The sequence below is a fragment of the Schistocerca piceifrons genome, chromosome 5 (genome assembly GCF_021461385.2).
Source record: "Schistocerca piceifrons isolate TAMUIC-IGC-003096 chromosome 5, iqSchPice1.1, whole genome shotgun sequence".
In the NCBI taxonomy this organism is placed as follows: domain Eukaryota; kingdom Metazoa; phylum Arthropoda; class Insecta; order Orthoptera; family Acrididae; genus Schistocerca; species Schistocerca piceifrons.
The window spans coordinates 191,364,715-191,383,892 of NC_060142.1; the positions used below are offsets into that span (position 1 = coordinate 191,364,715).

Below are 19,178 nucleotides of genomic sequence, written 5' to 3' on the forward strand. Positions count from 1 at the left end.
AGAGAGTGCACACTTAGTATCACCATTACACATGTGCCTACACAACACACATAGAGCAACATTCGAAGAGGGCAGGAAACTCGATAGAGGTCGCTCGTGTAGCAACTGCCTTCATGGGTGTGTCTCCACACCAAGTTTTGGTATAAAGTCAGTGATGTGAACTAGCAATCTCCGGTGCAAAACACTCACCTAAAGATCACCGAACAGTTGTCATGAAATGTCATAGCAAGAAGTCGACATAATCTGGGTGCATTCCTAAAATTTCATGGAATAAGTAGTCTGACAGTTATCTTTCTGGCTAATGGTTGTAACACCAGAGCTACGAAACGTATGAATGAAAAGCAAAGTTAGCTCCTTTGTTTAAAATATATTTGGCTGCCTGAAAAGATGAGATCCTCCTCAGACCTATGGTTTTCAACCCAAAGTAAATTAGGAATAGTTTACAGCAGTTAGCAAGTAAAGTTGGTGAACCATAGACAGGTAGTGACTGTGATGTTGCTGCACAGTTAGCAAGTTCAACTACGTATGGTGATAAACAGAAGAGTAAAGAGAGACTTAGAAAACATGGAAGTTATACCCAACCTCTCTCTAAATATAAAGTCATAACAAAATCTCATATGAGCATGTAAAGGACTACAAACTACTGTCAGGGTCAATTTTTTAATTTCATGGCTGACTAAAATGTTTAAACCAATCTGCAGAGATATCAGCTCTCTTAATGATGATTAGCAGGCTTTACTGTTTCTTTAGCTTATCTTTTTGTGAAGCACATACATAAAATATTGGTTTACTGGTAATATGAGATTATATAGACTTATATAGATCAGTATTGAAGACAAAAATCCATTACGAAGAACTAAGAACATTAACTACATACCTTTGTTTGATGGCCAGTATTAGATTCATCGTCACGTGTCCACAAACTAAGGAAACCACCTTCTCCGCCCGTTAATAAAACTTGATCCTGAAAAAGCAATTATTCATGAATATATCATACATGTCCTTTCTTTGGAGGCTTGTGTGGAGAAAATACCGTTTGATGAGACCGGTGGAGAGAAAGAAGAAGAAGAAAATAAAAACAATTAATCAGCAATTTGAAGGCTGAGGCAAACTACTCTAAATTAAATTCTTAAGTCACATAACTAAAGGGGGGGGGGGGGGGTGGATTTACTATGTTTTCCTCTAATGTAATAAGAAGCAACTGCAAAGACTCCATGGATGTTGCTTGAGATGATGCCATTAAAGCGTTATCATATTTCAATAGAGCACTCGCTGATTACCTTCAGGCTTTGATATTGACTGTTGAGTGTAAAGACAGATCTAGCAACGTGTCTCAACACTGAAAAGCAGGCCACTGGTGGCAACACATAGATCAAGTGTTGTGCCACAGCATCGCTGTCTGCCTGCAGGTCAGTGCCCCAGTGCTCACAGTATCCAGGAGCACTTTAATACACAGCAAATGTGGCTCTAGCAGCCAAAGCATCACAACAGACCACTATGTTACATATAATTACTGATTGTATGGCCAGGAAAGACAGCAGTTCATTGGAGCATCAGTCACAAAATCGTCAACCATCGCTGTATCATCTTCTGCCATGAGCTGCCAATGCAGACACAGGTATTGGGCTCAAACGTGAATGTCTCTGTCACTTCCCAACAAGCCAACCACAAGCAGACCTCGCCTGCAACCAAGCCCAGCTACTGGAAACCCGCAAATGCTGGACAGTGCCGGCCACGGTGGCCGAGCGGTTCTAGGCGCTTCATTCCGGAACCGCGTGACTGCTACGGTCGCAGGTTCGAATCCTGCCTCGGGCATGGATGTGTGTGATGTCCTTAGGTTAGTTAGGTTTAAGTAGTTCTAAGTTCTAGGGGACTGATGACCTCAGATGTTAAGTCCCATAGTGCTCAGAGCCATTTGAACCATTTTGCTGGACAGCCATCACCGGCCACCATATCCTGTACTCAGCTGACTGCATCGCTAGTAACAAAAATCCAGTCGGCTGCATCAGTATCTGACACAGCGCTCCTGGGTAATTCTTCGTTATACAAGATCACTCTGCACTCAGACTGCACTTAGCCTAACAGCTATTGCCATCTCCATGACAATGTTTCTACTGTGAGACGGAAGCCCGACCATGCTCCGGAACACAGACAGCATGAATCAATACCATGCTGCATCACTTGATGAAACCATGCTTCTGTAATTACTCAAGCATGTCAGAACAATAATAAGAGTTTAGAGTTTACATGCACATAATTTGTCTTGTTGCAGCTACCTTACTCTTTCAACAGACTCCTGTAGCCCTCACAAATACACCTAACCTACGATGCTCATGAGGTGGAGCCAAATGCCATCCTGAAAACTAAAAGAACAGTTCTTCCACCCATTTGTATCAGCCATTGCACACACCAAATGCTACATGTTGGCGTCAGAAGCAGGATTGGCAAAGGCGCTATGGTCATTGGCAATGTAAGCAGGTAACAGCATGTGCATTTTGTAACCACTCATGGGGTCTTCATATAATTTGTTCCTTGGATATGTCCTCTACGCACCATCATGTTTTTCATTATTTCAGGTACAGATTTGATTGTGGTATCTGGGAAGGGTTAAAGGGATAAAACAATAACATTTGTTGTATGTACACAATGTAACCTAGTGTGTCATGTGGTCCTATGCACTGATTCACGCGATGTGGTATGCCAGAAGAAAGGAGATATGCCAGGTCGGGCAGGGATGGTGCTTGGTTGAGACAAGGAAGGCTCTGTGTACCAAAGAAGTTTACATCAATGCAGATATTAGGTAATTTTAGGCATAGTTTGTTGACAATAATGTTGATATATGAATTAGGAATTTAGTAGTTCTTCAAGAGTTTATGCTAGTAGATATGTGGTTTGATGTCCACAGAGTGCCAGGGTCATGTGCATAGCTGTTCTCTTCCTTTAGTTTCTTCTCCTCACTCTTTTTGCTTATTCTGTTTTCTAGTGAAGTAGTTGTAAACCATGGTACAATTCTGTCAAATTAAAACATAGGTAAGTGTCACAGCGATAATCCCCCCCCCCCCCCCCCCCCAACATGAAAACTGACTCAAAGCACAGTAGTAAGCACTGAGACACCACTGATGCAAGATGTGCCACTGACCATGATGTCATCATTATAACACCCCAAATCCCTACAGTTCAGTGGGCATGAAAACAACTATTCAAATGAGTATATTGCATAATGGGAGAACATATACGAGTATTGGGGAGATATTTTAAGGAGAAAGAGTTATGGAGTATTACAAAGTTGTATTAGGGAGCACAGATTGTAACTGGTAAAGTGCCTGTGGTTAAATACATCAATAGCTTTGCAAGGCTCATGAACCACGATACATTGTATGGGCCTCTCGGGAACTGAGAGTTGAAGTTAGAGGTTAAGCAAGAGTTCTCCTAGCACTATGATCAGAAATGTGAATGTAGTGACTTCACCACAGACTCTTTACTTTCTGTAAATAATTCAGCTTAAGATTTCTGTTCTGAACTTGTATGCTTAATTTTTACTACCGTAAGGATAGTATGTCTTGTGAAGGACGGGATTACTAAGCCAAAGAAGGTGAGTATATGTTGTTATGGATAAGTATAGAGTTGAAGAAAGGAACACATGGAAAAGAGTGGGTACAGACATTCATGATGTTAGTGGGAATACTGTTGTAGGATGCCTCCCAGACTTCCACACCAATATTCCTGCCAGACAGTTCGGTACTGCTGTCAAAAGGGACAAGTCAAAGATGCAGCCAGAAAGAACATAAGCATTCCTCAGTGGGGCAGCTTGAAGACTGCTGCAATAAGTGAATGACAAAAAGGAATTTAAATGCGTATAGTGTACGACTGATATTGCATAAATGAATTTAAAGGTGTATAGTGTATGACTGATACTGCATCTCTGGTACACATTTTAGGTGGTCTCGTGCTAGTTTCTGGAACAGTCACTGACTAGAGCCACTGAACTGAATTCTTTGAAGTAGCGAACAGTGTCAAGACACAGGTCTAATTAGTGGGCCACTTGTGGCAAGACACTGATGCACTATTGCACTGCAGTGTCACTGTCCACCTGCTTACCAAGCAGGGGAACTTTGGTATGCAGCAAACATGACTCTGGCAGCTGCAATGCCAAAAGAGACTCGCTTTGCTGTATGTAAGTACTGGCCATCGAGCCAGGCTAGTCATTGGATCATCGGTAAAATAGGCAAGTCATTGAGAAGTCAACCATTGCCATTCCGGCTTCCACCATGAGACTTCTCCAGCACCTTATGCCAAGCTGCTGCCACTCAGACACTGGTCCAGGTTTCATACCTGGCTACCTCCTTCGTATCCCAATGGGCCAACCCCCAGCAACCCTCACCCTTGGACGAGCCCAAGCACCAAGTCACTGGCTCCTGCAAGCACCAGCACAACCCATCCATCAATCCTGCACTCAGAATACTTCCACACAGGCAACATAAGGCCACTTCAGTAGCAATGTAACAACACCAGTTGGCCACATCAGCTCTTGACACAATTCCTCTGGGGAAAGGTTTACTATACAAGGTCACTCCACACTCAGGCAGCACCGAGCCTTGCAACTGCTACAATCCCCACAACAATACTTCTCTCTGGGAGCCAGAATATTGAATGAAATCTGGCCACATCGCAGAACACAGATGTCATGGATCAGTACTAGGCTGCTCCTCTAAACAAGTGCATGTTGGAATAATAAAAGAATTTACATGCACCCAATCTGCGTTCCTGCAGCTCCCTTACTCCTCCAATGATCTCCTACACCCCTTGCCAATCTATCAAACCTACAGAGCCCAGGTGGGGCAGGCGAACACCATCCTGAAGACTAGAAGAATGGCTTTTCCATTCCTCTGTAATGATCACCGCATGACCAACCAACACACATGTAAGGCTACAATAAAGTATGGAACTAATATGACATAACACCAGTAGTCACACACCAAGCAAAGGTCATTAGCTTGGCATTTGTCTGTACAAAATTAGACTGATGTGTGGGCTGCCAAACCAAAAGGTATGACTTCTTAGTTCTCCTGCCCTCCCCACTCCCCCCCCCCCCCCCCCCCCCCCCACCTTTCCCCCAAGAACTATGGAACTTTTTGAGTTCAGATGGCTTGCGTGCCACAATACAAATTGCTTTACAGTGTGTGCAACCATAACAGAGTGCTATCTGTGGGTAGGCCAGACAAACCTGTGGTTCCTGAAGGGGGAAGCAGCCTTTTCAGCAGTTGTAGGGGGCAGCAGTCTGGATGACTGATCTTCCCTTGTTACATTTAGCCAGTAAGACCATGCTGTATTGTTACAGCAGAGGCTGAAAGAAAAAGTAAACTATATCCGTCATTTTTCCTGAGAGCATGCAGCTCTAATGTATAACTTAATGATGATGGCATCCTCTTGGATGAAATACTCTGGAAGTAAAAACAGTCTCTCTCTCTCTCTCTCAGGTTTTCAGGCAGGGACTGCTCAAGACAGTATTGGCATCAGGAAAAACAAAATTGGCATTCTATGGGTCAGAGCATAGAACATTATGTCCTTAATCAGGTAGTTACATTGAGAATTTAATAAGCAGAATGGATATGTTAAAATAAGATACAGTGGGAATTGGTGAAGTTCTGTGGCAGGAAGAGCAGTGCTTCTGAGGAGGAGAGTACAGAGTTATAGGTATAAAATCAAATAGCAGTAATACAGGAGTATGTCTAATAATGAAAAGGAAAATAAAAATATAAGTTCCTGTGAATAACATAGTGAACTTGGGTTGGGTTGGGTTGTTTGGGGAAGACCAGACAGCGAGGTCATCGGTCTCATTGGATTAGGGAAGGACGGGGAAGGAAGTCGGCCGTGCCCTTTCAAAGGAACCATCCTGGCATTTGCCTGGAGTGATTTAGGGAAATCAAGGAAAACCTAAATCAGGATGGCAGAACGCGGGACATAGTGAACTCATTACTTTAGCTAAGGTAGACATGAACCCAACACCTTCCACAAGTTTATATATCTACTAACTGAACAAATGATGATGAGAGAGAAACAAATAATGACAAGATAAAAGAAATTATGCAAATAGTTAAGGGAGACAAAATTTTAATTGTGAAAGGAGACTAGAATTCAACAGTAAAAGGAAGACATGGAAAAATAGTAGCAGTGTAACTGGGGGAAAGAAATGAAACAGAAGCCACTTGTTAGAGTTTTGCAAAGAGCGTCATTTAATCACTGCATACACATCGTGATAAAAGGTTGTATGTGTGGAAAAGAGCTGGAGACATTGGAAGGTTTCAGGTTGATTATATCATGATAAACAAAGATTTTAAAATAAAAACATTTCCAGGTGCAGGCATAGACTATGGTCAACATTTATTGGTTGTGAACTCCAGACTAAAAGACATCGCAGAAAGGTAGGAAATTAACGAGAGGGGACCTGCATAAACTGAAAGAACAACAAATTGTTGAAAGTTTCAAAGGGAGCATTAGGCAATGATTGACAAAATCTGAAGAAAAAAATACAATAGAAAACAAACTGGTTGCTTAAAGAGACAGTGAAGTAGGCAAAAAGACACGACTCATTAGAAGTTATTGGATAATACATGAGATATTTAATTTCATTGAAGAAGGGCAAACACATTAAAAAAGTTGAATGCACACAATTAAAAAAGATCAAGAAAGTGTGAAATGCTTAAGTAGGTATGGCTAGAGGACAAATGCACAGTTGTAGATACGTACATGTCTAGAAGAAAGTTAGATGTTGGCTATAGGAAAATTGAAGAGACCTTTGGAGGAAGCTCGAGGAAGTACTATGTAGAAAAGCTATACAACAGAAATGAACTTTACATCATTACTACAGAAAAGGAAGACGAAGAAAATGAAAATGAGGTGGGAGATATGATACTGCATATATATATATATTTTAGGCACACACACATACACACAGAGCACAGAATGACCTAAGTCAAAACGAGGCCCCTAGAGTGGATGATATCCTGTCAGAATTATTGAGATCCTTGGGGAACCAGCAACAATAAAACTATTCCACATGGCATACAAGGTATATGAGACATATGAAATATCCTCATATTTCAAGAAAAATGTAACATTCCAATTAAAAAAAAGTACTTGCTTAGAAGTGTGAATATTATTAAACTATCAGTGTAATAAGTCACAGTTGAAAACTATTGACACGAATTATTTACAGAATAACTGAAAAACTGGTAGAAGCCCATCTTGGGGAAGATCACTCTAGGTTCCGCAGAAATGCAGGACACACAAGGCAATGTGACCCTATGGCTTATCTAATAATATAGGTTAAAGAAAGGCAAACCTAAATCTATAGCATTTGTAGAGTTAAGAGATTGCTGATTGGAATGCACATTTTGAAATTCTGTAGGTATCAGGAATAAAATGTTGTTGTTGTTGTGGTCTTCAGTCCTGAGATTGGTTTGATGCAGCTCTCCATGCTGCTCTATCCTGTGCAAGCTTCTTCATCTCCCAGTACCTATTGCAACCCACATCTTTCTGAATCTGCTTAGTGTATTCATCTCTTGGTCTCCCTCTACGATTTTTACCCTCCATGCTGCCCTCCAATGCTAAATTTGTGAGCCCTTGATGCCTCAAAACATGTCCTACCAACCGATCCCTTCTTCTAGTCAAACTGTGCCACAAACTTCTCTTCTCCCCAATCCTATTCAATACCTCCTCATTAGTTACGTGATCTACCCACCTTATCTTCAGCATTCTTCTGTAGCACCACATTTCGAAAGCTTCTATTCTCTTCTTGTCCAAACTAGTTATCGTCCATGTTTCACTTCCATACATGGCTACACTCCATACAAATACTTTCAGAAACGACTTCCTGACACTTAAATCTATATTCGATGTTAACAAATTTCTCTTCTTCAGAAACGATTTCCTTGCCATTGCCAGTCTACATTTTATATCCTCTCTACTTTGACCATCATCAGTAATTTTACTCCCTAAATAGCAAAACTCCTTTACTACTTTAAGTGTCTCATTTCCTAATCTAATTCCCTCAGCATCACCCGATTTAATTTGACTACATTCCATTATCCTCGTTTTGCTTTTGTTGATGTTCATCTTATATCCTCCTTTCAAGACACTGTCCATTCCGTTCAACTGCTCTTCCAAGTCCTTTGCTGTCTCTGACAGAATTACAATGTCATCTGCGAACCTCAAAGTTTTTATTTCTTCTCCATGGATTTTAATACCTACTCCAAATTTTTCTTTTGTTTCCTTTACTGCTTGCTCAATATACAGATTGAATAACATCGGGGAGAGGCTACAACCCTGTCTCACTCCTTTCCCAACCACTGCTTCCCTTTCATGCTCCTCGACTCTTATAACTGCCATCTGGTTTCTGTACAAATTGTAAATAGCCTTTTGCTCCCTGTATTTTATACCTGCCACCTTCAGAATTTGAAAGAGAGTATTCCAGTTAACATTGTCAAAAGCTTTCTCTAAGTCTACAAATGCTAGAAACGTAGGTTTGCCTTTTCTTAATCTTTCTTCTAAGATAAGTCGTAAGGTTAGTATTGCCTCACGTGTTCCAACATTTCTACGGAATCCAAACTGATCTTCCCCGAGGTCCGTTTTTACCAGTTTTTCAATTCGTCTGTAAAAAATTCGCGTTAGTATTTTGCAGCTGTGACTTATTAAACTGATAGTTCGGTAATTTTCACATCTGTCAACACCTGCTTTCTTTGGGATTGGAATTATTATATTCTTCTTGAAGTCTGAGGGTATTTCACCTGTCTCATACATCTTGCTCACCAGATGGTAGAGTTTTGTCATGACTGGCTCTCCCAAGGCCGTCAGTGGTTCTAATGGAATGTTGTCTACACCCGGGGCCTTGTTTCGACTCAGGTCTTTCAGTGCTCTGTCAAACTCTTCACGCAGTATCGTATCTCCCATTTCATCTTCATCTACATCCTCTTCCATTTCCATAATATTGTCCTCAAGTACATCGCCCTTGTATAAACCCTCTATATACTCCTTCCATCTTTCTGCCTTCCCTTCTTTGCTTAGAACTGGGTTGCCATCTGAGCTCTTGATATTCATACAAGTGGTTCTCTTCTCTCCAAAGGTCTCTTTAATTTTCCTGTAGGCAGTATCTATCGGACCCCTAGTGAGACAAGCCTCTACATCCTTACATTTGTCCTCTAGCCATCCCTGCTTGGCCATTTTGCACTTCCTGTCGATCTCATTTTTGAGACGTTTGTATTCCTTTTTGCCTGCTTCATTTACTGCATTTTTATATTTTCTCCTTTCATCAATTAAATTCAATATTTCTTCTGTTACCCAAGGATTTCTCAATTAGCCCTCGCCTTTTTACCTACTTGTTCCTCTGCTGCCTTCACTACTTCATCCCTCAAAGCTACCCATTCTTCTTCTACTGTATTTCTTTCCCCCATTCCTGTCAATTGTTCCCTTATGCTCTCCCTGAAACTCTGTACAATCTCTGGTTCTTTCAGTTTATCCAGGTCCCATCTCCTTAAATTCCCACCTTTTTGCAGTTTCTTCAGTTTTAATCTACAGGTCATAACCAATAGATTGTGGTCAGAGTCCACATCTGCCCCTGGAAATGTCTTACAATTTAAAACCTGGTTCCTAAATCTCTGTCTTACCATTATATAATCTATCTGATACCTACTAGTATCTCCAGGATTCTTCCAGGTATACAACCTTCTTTTATGATTCTTGAACCAAGTGTTAGCTATGATTAAGTTATGCCCTGTGCAAAATTCTACAAGGCGGCTTCCTCTTTCATTTCTTCCTCCCAATCCATATTCACCTACTACGTTTCCTTCTCTCCCTTTTCCTACTACTGAATTCCAGTCACCCGTGACTATTAAATTTTCATCACCCTTCACTATCTGAGTAATTTATTTCATTACATCATACATTTCTTCAATTTCTTCGTCATCTGCAGAGCTAGTTGGCATATAAACTTGTACTACTGTAGTAGGCATGGGCTTTGTGTCTATCTTGGCGACAATAATGCGTTCACTATGCTGTTTGTAGTAGCTAACCCGCACTCCTATTTTTTTAGTCATTATTAAACCTACTCCTGCATTACCCCTATTTGACTTTGTATTTATAACGCTGTAATCACCTGACCAAAAGTCTTGTTCCTCCTGCCACCGAACTTCACTAATTCCCATTATATCTAACTTTAACCTATCCATTTCCCTTTTTAAATTTTCTAACCTACCTGCCCGATTAAGGGATCTGACATTCCACACTCCGATCCGTAGAACGCCAGTTTTCTTTCTCCTGATAACGACGTCCTCTTGAGTAGTCCCCGCCCGGAGATCCGAATGGGGGACTATTTTACCTCCGGAATATTTTACCCAAGAGGACGCCATCATCATTTAATCATACAGTAAAGCTGCATGTCCTCGGGAAAAATTACAGCTGTAGTTTCCCCTTGCTTTCAGCCGTTTGCAGTACCAGCACAGCAAGGCCGTTTTGGTTAATGTTACAAGGCCAGATCAGTCAATCATCCAGACTGTTGCCCCTGCAACTACTGAAAAGGCTGCTGCCCCTCTTCAGGAACCACATGTTTGTCTGGCCTCTCAACAGATACCCCTCCGTTGTGGTTGCACCTACGGTACGGCCATCTGTATCGTTGAGGCACGCAAGCCTCCCCACCAACGGCAAGGTCCATGGTTCATGGGGGGGAGGAATAAAATACAGGAAGCAAAAAGTTATCTACAACTTGCACAGAAACTAGACTACCATTGTATAAGTCACAAGACATAAAAAAAACAAGCTGTTATTGAGAAGTCAGTGAGGCATTGTAATCCAATCACAATTCACTTGGTATACTGAGCAAATTTTGAAGGAATCTAAGCAGAACTTTGGAAGGGGAATTAAAATTCAAGGACAAGAAATAAGAACTTTGAGGTTTGTTGACGATTTCTATCAGAAATGGTATAAGGACTTGAAAGAGCAGAAATGATAGTGTCTTGAGGAGACAATATAAGATGAACATTAACAAAAGTAAAATAAGGGTAATGGAATGTAGTCAAATTAAATCAGGCAGTGCTGAAGGAATTAACTAAGGGAATGAGACATTAAAAGCTGCAGATGAGTTCAGCAAGAGTGGGCATTGCCTGCAAAGGAAACACCGACTATTAAAATTAAGTTTGTAGGATAGCCATAAACTGCAATCAGTATTTTTAACTGACTGGTTTCGCTCAGTTCAACAAGAGCATCAAGAGAAAGTGTGGAATTTACAAAGTGTTACAATATGCCCACTTAAATTGTCAGACAAAGTTACATTATGATGTTTTCTGTTCAAAGTATACCGAGGTGAGAAAAGTCATGGGATACCTCATAATATCGTGTCAGACCTCCTTTTGTCTGCTGTAGTGCAGCAACTCAACATGGCATGGACTCAACAAGTTGTTGGAAGTCCCTGCAGAAATATAGTGCCATGCTGCCTCAGTAGAGCCATGCTGCCTCGATAGCCATCCACAATTGCAAAACTATTGCCAGTATGGGATTTTTTGCATGAACTGACCTCTCAATTATGTCCCATAAATGTTCGTTGGGATTATGTTGAATGATCTGGGTGGCCAAATCATTCGCTCGAATCATTCTGAATGTTCTTCGACCCAACAGTGAACAATTGTGGCCCAGGACATGGCATATTGTCATGGGAACATGAAGTCCATGAATGGCTGCAAATGGTTTCCAAGTACCCGAATATAACCATTTCCAGTCCACCATTGGTTTAGTTGGACCATAAGATCCAGTCTATTCCATGTAGACACAGTCCCTCACCACTATGGAACTGCCACTAGTTTGCATAGTGCCTTGTTGACTACATAGGTTCATGGCTTCTTGGGATCTGCACCACACTCATACCCTACCACCAGAAATTACCAAGTGAAATAAGGACTCATCTGACCAGGCTACTGTTTTCCAGTCACATAGGGTCCAACCGATATGGTCACAAGCCCAGGAGAGATGCCCACTGTTCACAAAGACACTCACATTGGTCTTCTGCTACCATACCCCTTAGTTGCAAATCTTGCCACACTATCCTAACAGGTATGTCACACATTGATTTCTGTTTTTATTTCATGCAGTGTTGCTTGTCTGTTAGCACTGACAACTCTATTCTCAGTTCTCTGTTCTCAGTCGTTAACTGTAGGCTGTCGGCCATTGTGTTGTCCATGGTGAACAGTACTGCCTGAAATTTGGTATCCTTGGCAAACTCTTGACACTGTGGACCTCAGAATATTGAATTCCCCAAAGATTTCTAAAACGGAATGCCTCAAGCATCTAGCTCCAACAAGTATTCCATATTCAAAATCTGTTAATTCCCATTGTGCAGCCATAATCACACCGAAGACCTTTTCACATGAATCATCTGAGTACAAATGACAGCTCCAACCATGTGCTGCCCTTTTATGGCATGTGTTCCCAATACTACTTCTATCTTTATTGTGCATATCGCTATCACATGACTTTTGTCACCTCTGTGTAATTGGCTGATACTGTTGTCAATATCCAAAAATAATGTTGTATTTTCATTGAATTTACCTTGTGAAAACCCATTCAATTTGATTACCATATTCCTAGCAAACAGTGGTAAATATTTGCCATTTGCTGCGAGATACATTTGACAAGGAAAATATACATTTAAATTTGAATTGCCACTTTTATGGGAGTGTGTCATTATTGCATTAGACAAATTCCATTATTCTGTAATATTTGTTAAAATACTTATTCAAAAAAATATGTCTTTAGAAATATCTTTACATATATATCATTTAAAATATACATTTAAAAATACACCTTTGAAAATACTTCTGTATGGATAAAACAGCAGGGAATTAAGATAACGTCTTGATGGTTTATCTATAGCAATTTGACAACTGGAAGACTGCATGTAAATTAAATTTATTTGAATGATTTAATAAATTTGGCAGCTTTCTCTTCTTTTCTACAAAAATTTCTAATTCCTCCAATTCATTTAATGAAGAGTCATTTTATCTGTGGTATGGATAATTTTCACGCTATCTTGTCGCTTGCCAAAAGTATGGTTAGTCATCTTTGAAAGTTCAGCCAATGCTGCATGGTTGGAATTTAAATTGCAGTATTCTTTATAACATACTTTAAATGGTGAGCAGCTGCTGGTACAGTCAACATTGGTGCCTGGTACTGCATCGGCACAATGTACGTGTGTAAAAACTGCTTACTCTCCACACCTAATCTTCTTAGTCGAAAAGTTGAGGTCTTATCCCCGGTATTCCCCCCCCCCCCCCCCCCCCTACTTTCTCACATATTTTACTGCGTTGCACTCTCAACTTTCTTCCATTGGTTTATTGGACTCAATACAATTACTGGAAACAGTTCTCGTATCTTGTTAGGCCTGGTTGCTACAAACAACACCTAATATCTTCTTCCAGTTTCTGTCTTGAAATTTCCATTTTCTTCAGGTCCTGTCACTTGGGTCGCCACATTCTGATATTCTTTGACATGTGTGGCAAATAATAATTATCTCTTATTTCCGTAATCTGATGAGCACATATACAAACATTATTGTCAAAGTACTCGCCGATTAACAATGTAGTTGACTTAAAACACAATAAGTTTCTTCATATTCACTTAAATATATAACTTGCAGAGACCAGTTAATTAACATTTATGAGAGATTTGGCTTAGTAACCATTCTTCTTCTCACAAAATCTGAACTATGCCTTGCCTCTAGCAAGTCCAAGACATGCAGTAAAGCACAAGGTAAATTCAATAAAAATTCAACATTATTTTTGGATGCACATGACTTTATACATTACAAAAGTCATTATATGACCAACTTAATCTCTGACATTGACAATGGTATCAGCCAACTACACAGAGGTGACAAAAGTCATGGGATAAGTTCAGCTAGTATACGTACTTTGACACTTTTTTTGGCAAAATTGCAAAATTTATTGAATGATCAAAACAATTTATTTTATCTGGTTTATTCCAGGTGTTCAAAAAGTACTACAGAGCTGTTGTCAAGACATAATTTTAACTCCCAGCTGTTTTATCATTACAGAAGTATTTTCAAAAGTGTATTTTTTAAAGACATCTATTTATATTTTTTGATGATGTATTTAAAAAAAAAAATTACAGCATGATGAAATCTGTCTTATGAAAGAATGATATGTCTACACACACCACTATAAAAGTTGTGAATTAAGTTTAAATTTGTGTTTTCTATGACAATTTAAACATATTTCATAACAAATGACAGTAATTTAACATAGTTTGATAACAATATGGTAAGAAAATTAAAATGATTTTCCGTGAGGTAAATTCAAACAAATACATACAAAGACTTTGACTTGGTCTGTAAAAAATAGTACATTCACTTTGGGTGCACCTGACCACAATGTTACAAGTACTGTTATACAACGAACTGTGACACCGGCACTTTAATTAGCGAACTATTTTGAACAGAAATTATCATAATGTAACTGTTTTTATGTCAATTTAAGAGTCCACATGTTTATAAAAATTCCACAGTGTGAATTCCACACTTTCTGGTGATGCTCAGGTTAAACTGAGCAAAACTGGTCTATAAAAAATGTTAACTGCAACTTGTGGCTTTCCTTCAAACTTAGTAGACAAATTTTGCTATTTGGGCAGCAAAATAACTGAAATGCCAAAGTAGAGAGGATTAAAAATGCAGGTTGGCAATGGAAGAAAATCATGCCTAAAAAAGAGAAATTTATTAATATTAAAAATAAATTTACTATCAGGAAGACTTTTCTGGAAATATTTGTCTTGAGTGTAGACTTGTACAGAAGTGAATTGTGGAGAATAAACAGTTCAGACAAGATGATAACATAAGCTTCTGAAACACGGTACTACAGAATATTGCTGATGATTAGCTTGGAAAGAAAGAAAGAAGGAAAGAAATTTATGGACAGCCTGATTATTTGTTTATTTGGTGTGTGTGTGTTTGGAGGGGGGGGGGGGGGGGTGATTGTACAGGTTTAACAGGGAGGCCAAGCCTAATACACAGAGTAACCAGGTTCAAAAGAAAGTAGGCCGCAGTAGTTAAGCAGAGATGAAGAGGAGTGCAAATGACAGACTAGCATGAAGAGCTGCAGCAAATCAGTCTTTGGACTGAATATCATAACAATAACAACCCCCCCCCCCCCCAATGTTACTGTGTTGTCCTCTGCAGAGATATGGACAGCAGTAATGAGGATCTTGGAATTGTTGTCCATCCTATGAATTGCACTGGAGCAAATACTGATCTTTCTACCTTTAGCTGCATGAGGCATGTATGGTTGTCACAGCTATCATTATCCAACTGATAACATTATTAGAAATCCAAGGATCACTGTTTTGGCAAAATGGTCCTCTGAACAATAGAGTCTGTATTTGTGAAATGGAGAAAGCAACCAGCAGTCCACAAGGATTGGTAATCTTCCCCTATGTTAGCAGCTTTTCATCAGAGACTGGCTGTACCTTAACAAGCACAAGATTAAATCTACATTAAGCAACTTCAGTACATCTACATACAACATGTTTTGTTAATGACATCAAGGTAATTATGAGACACCACCCCATTGTGGCAAATGCTACGGTAAACCGCTTTTTAATGAATCTCTGAGAGCCAAAACATTTTTTCTTTAAATGCGTGTTTTCTTTTAGAGGGGTTTGGCTTCAATGTGCTAACAAAGTTACTCACAATCACAATTTGGAGATTTTTGGGGCTGTACAGATGGGACTATTTATTCAGAAATGCATGATTTGGCTCTAGAAAATCCTAAAACATATATCTTAGTACCAGATATTTTTCATTAGTTTGATAGGCATTTATTTTAAAGTCACACATAAAATCACCAACTGGTGTCTCAATTTAATGGCAGCACCCCAGAAAGAGGAAGAAATTGTTTATATTCAGAAGTTGTTTTATTCAACTAATACAATCACATGAAATGGAAAAATCTTTAAATACTATCCTCTATTTTTAAAAAATCAAGAAATGTAGTTTGCTGATGAGAGTTGTTGCTCTAGCTGGCTGATACTGGGCTAGAACCAACTCGTTTGCACCGAATAAGGAAAAAATGTTTCTAACCACTGCAGCAAAACTTAGTGCATCTGAATCACTCCTCCTCCTCCTCCTCCTCCTCCTCCTCATCATCATCATCATCGTTATCATCATCACCACCACCACCACCACCACCACCACCACCATCATCACCACCACCATCACAATCACCATCATCAACATTAGCTTCCCCCCCCTCCCTTCCCAACCTTCTACCAGCTTTGCTTGATTCATTATTAAAGCATCACAATCCTTTACATTAACCTGACAACCTGATGTGCAAAAGCCAGGATGTCATTACAACGAAGTCCTCAAATGTCACACTTGATGGAATATGTTCAACAGCATTCAGGGAAATCATCTTTATCTTCTTCCCCGGCAACTGATATTGACCCACAACACCAGCAGTGTTCAAGACAATCTGTTGAGTTACAGCATTTCCAGACACGAACAAACAAAAGCAAAGCATCTAAAATATTCATTCTCATTACATTCTTTCTTTTGAGGAACAAAATTGACCTCTGCACAACAGCCATTCTATGTTTAGCTTTCACAGGGTGAACTGTGACAAGGTGTAGAGTCTGTTTGTAGAGTTTGCTGGGAGAAACACAACATCAACATTCGTAGGAATGAGGAATGTTGTTACCTTTTGGGTGTGCAGGACTGGCAATAATAAGAATCATCTTTCTTCTTGATGCACTCATCGCAATAAATAAACTCCTAAGAAACTTCATACAAACTTCAGTAGCCACCCAAGCATCACTTATCAGGTTGTAGATGAACAGCAGTTTTTATTTATTTAATCACCTGAAAGTTTAAAATTCCCAATATTAACAGTGGAAACATTACAATGTCACCACGATTAACACACATTAGGGCCATCATCCTCCCCACCCCCACCCCCACCCCCCACCCCCACCAAAACACCCACCCCCCTGAACAGAGTAGGGCTATGGTTTTGAAGGGAAATGAATTGTAGATGACCCCAGTTCCACCATGATTGAAAATGTTCCTGGGATCACATACAATTAAAGTTTGGTAACAGAGGTTACGACGTCTTTTCCTCAAAAAATCGAGTCTGCCAGCCATTTGATGCACTGAAATCATCACTCCAAAACTCCTTGGAGATTTCTTGGACCTCCTCATGCAATACACTTCCACTTACAGTAATTTTTCCACTTCTATTGGCATGAATCCATTTTATTAGTAGGATATTGGTTTCTGTTGTCCTTAAGGGCTCCACTTTCAGTTTAGATGCACAGCTTATCATGTGTGACAAAACATCTGAGCAATAAATGTTATGATTACCTACGGTAATTGTGTATTTCTGGCAAGTCTGCCACCTGTACAACAGACAAGCCTATATCAATGATAACCTGTGCAGTTCCTCTTATGACTGTACAATTCTCACATACAGGTGTTATCTAAACCTCAACCTGCTGACATCTTTACCTCCATGAAAAATAATGCACCTTTGGATTTTATTGAAGACTTCTACGATCACATTCTAGCTGTGTGTGTGTGTGTGTGTGTGTGTGTGTGTGGGTGTGTGGGTGTGTGGGTGTGTGTGTGTTTTGTTTGTGTATGTGTAAAAAACAAAAAAGGCAGCCACGTATCCTGATGAGACTCGTGATGGTAAAATGAAGAAAATAAACCACCTTCAATCAGATTTTCAGAAATAATTAAAGAAGCAACACAGAAGCAACCACACAACAAAATGCAGCTCTCCTTTTTCTGTTGCCCACTGTCATTTTATCATCAGGAAAACTGCATGGAATGCCAGAAGAGAGAGAACTGACGGGGAAACTGAATGTATCCTATACAGCCTCAGTTCAGATAACTATGTGGGTTTTAACATGAATGAATAACTGTGCAGTTAAACTGAAGATGTGTATGCCCTTTAACCAATGAAGCATGAATGAACTTGCATACAGAATACCGAATTATAAGAAGTGCAAGGCTCATGTTACGACACAGAAGCACAGAATGGCAATACTGCTCCCAGTGGTCTGGCAGTGAACCTCAGATACGGGGAAATATAGCCCAAAAATCCTTATTCTTGTTTTGTGAAATACTAGGATTAGATGATAATATTTTCCATTTATATTTTATGGCTGGGCCTGAAAGTCTGGTGCTAAAGTATATACATGGAAATGTTTTTGTGACCTTGCAAAGTAATATATTTGAAATCTCAATCAAAAACTACGATTAACTTCACAGAGCTGGGGAGAAGACCTCAACTTTTCGACTAAGAAGATTGGGTGTGGAGAGTAAGCAGTTTTCACAAACGTACATCGCGCCAATGCAGTAACCAGGCACTGACGCCCACTGCACCAGCTGCTGCTCACCAGTGTTGACTCCGTGTCCGTTCGTCGACGACAATGCTGAAACCAACATTCAATGCTGCCAGTGCCACTGCTGTCCAGTGGCACTGATTACTCACCAACACAGCTAGAACTCTACGCTGGCTGAACGAAAAACAATAATTGTTTGGTAAAGTTGAATTAACTGTTGAACGATAAACTGTTAGTGTAATTAGTGTACTCAGTGGTGAATTTTCTTTTAGATGATTACTAGGTCTAAAATCAATAAAGTTATGCATCAAGAACAGCAACTAGCAGAACCAGCCATGGCTATGACAGTGAATAAGGAAATGCCAGACTGGGCTGAAGTAGCAAATTTAATCAAAGAACTAAGTCTAAGGTTAGACTCAGTAAGAACAGAGTCAAATGCTCAAATTACTACGCTAAGTAAAAAATTAAATGCTCAAAATGCTTCCTTGAGAGATGAACTGAGTGCGAATATAAGTGAAAAACTAGGAGCACAAAGTGTAACTTTTAAGTGAAAAGCTAGATGCACAGAGTGCTAATTTAAGTAGAGAAATAGACACAGTGAATATTCAAGTAAATAATAAAGATGCTGTAACTTATCAAAAAAAAAGCGTTTGTATGTTGTTTTTAGATACATTTTTCCCAAGTGGAATGTTTCCCTCTATTATGTTCAAGTAAAAAATAAAGTGGACATTCAGAATAAGACTTTAGGATTGTTAAGTGCGGAAGCAGATGAACAAAAT

At 39.7% G+C, this 19,178-nt stretch overlaps 1 protein-coding gene across 2 annotated transcripts in view; it reads right to left on the reverse strand.

The window, feature by feature from the left end:
• The window catches only part of LOC124798168 (WD repeat-containing protein 89), a 275,773-nt gene that overhangs the window by 60,737 nt on the left and 195,858 nt on the right, over positions 1-19,178 (reverse strand). For both annotated transcript variants that reach the window (XM_047261450.1, XM_047261451.1), the window contains one exon: positions 878-964. In XM_047261450.1, the coding sequence (XP_047117406.1) occupies positions 878-964 (87 nt within the window). The remainder of the gene's footprint in view (positions 1-877; positions 965-19,178) is intronic.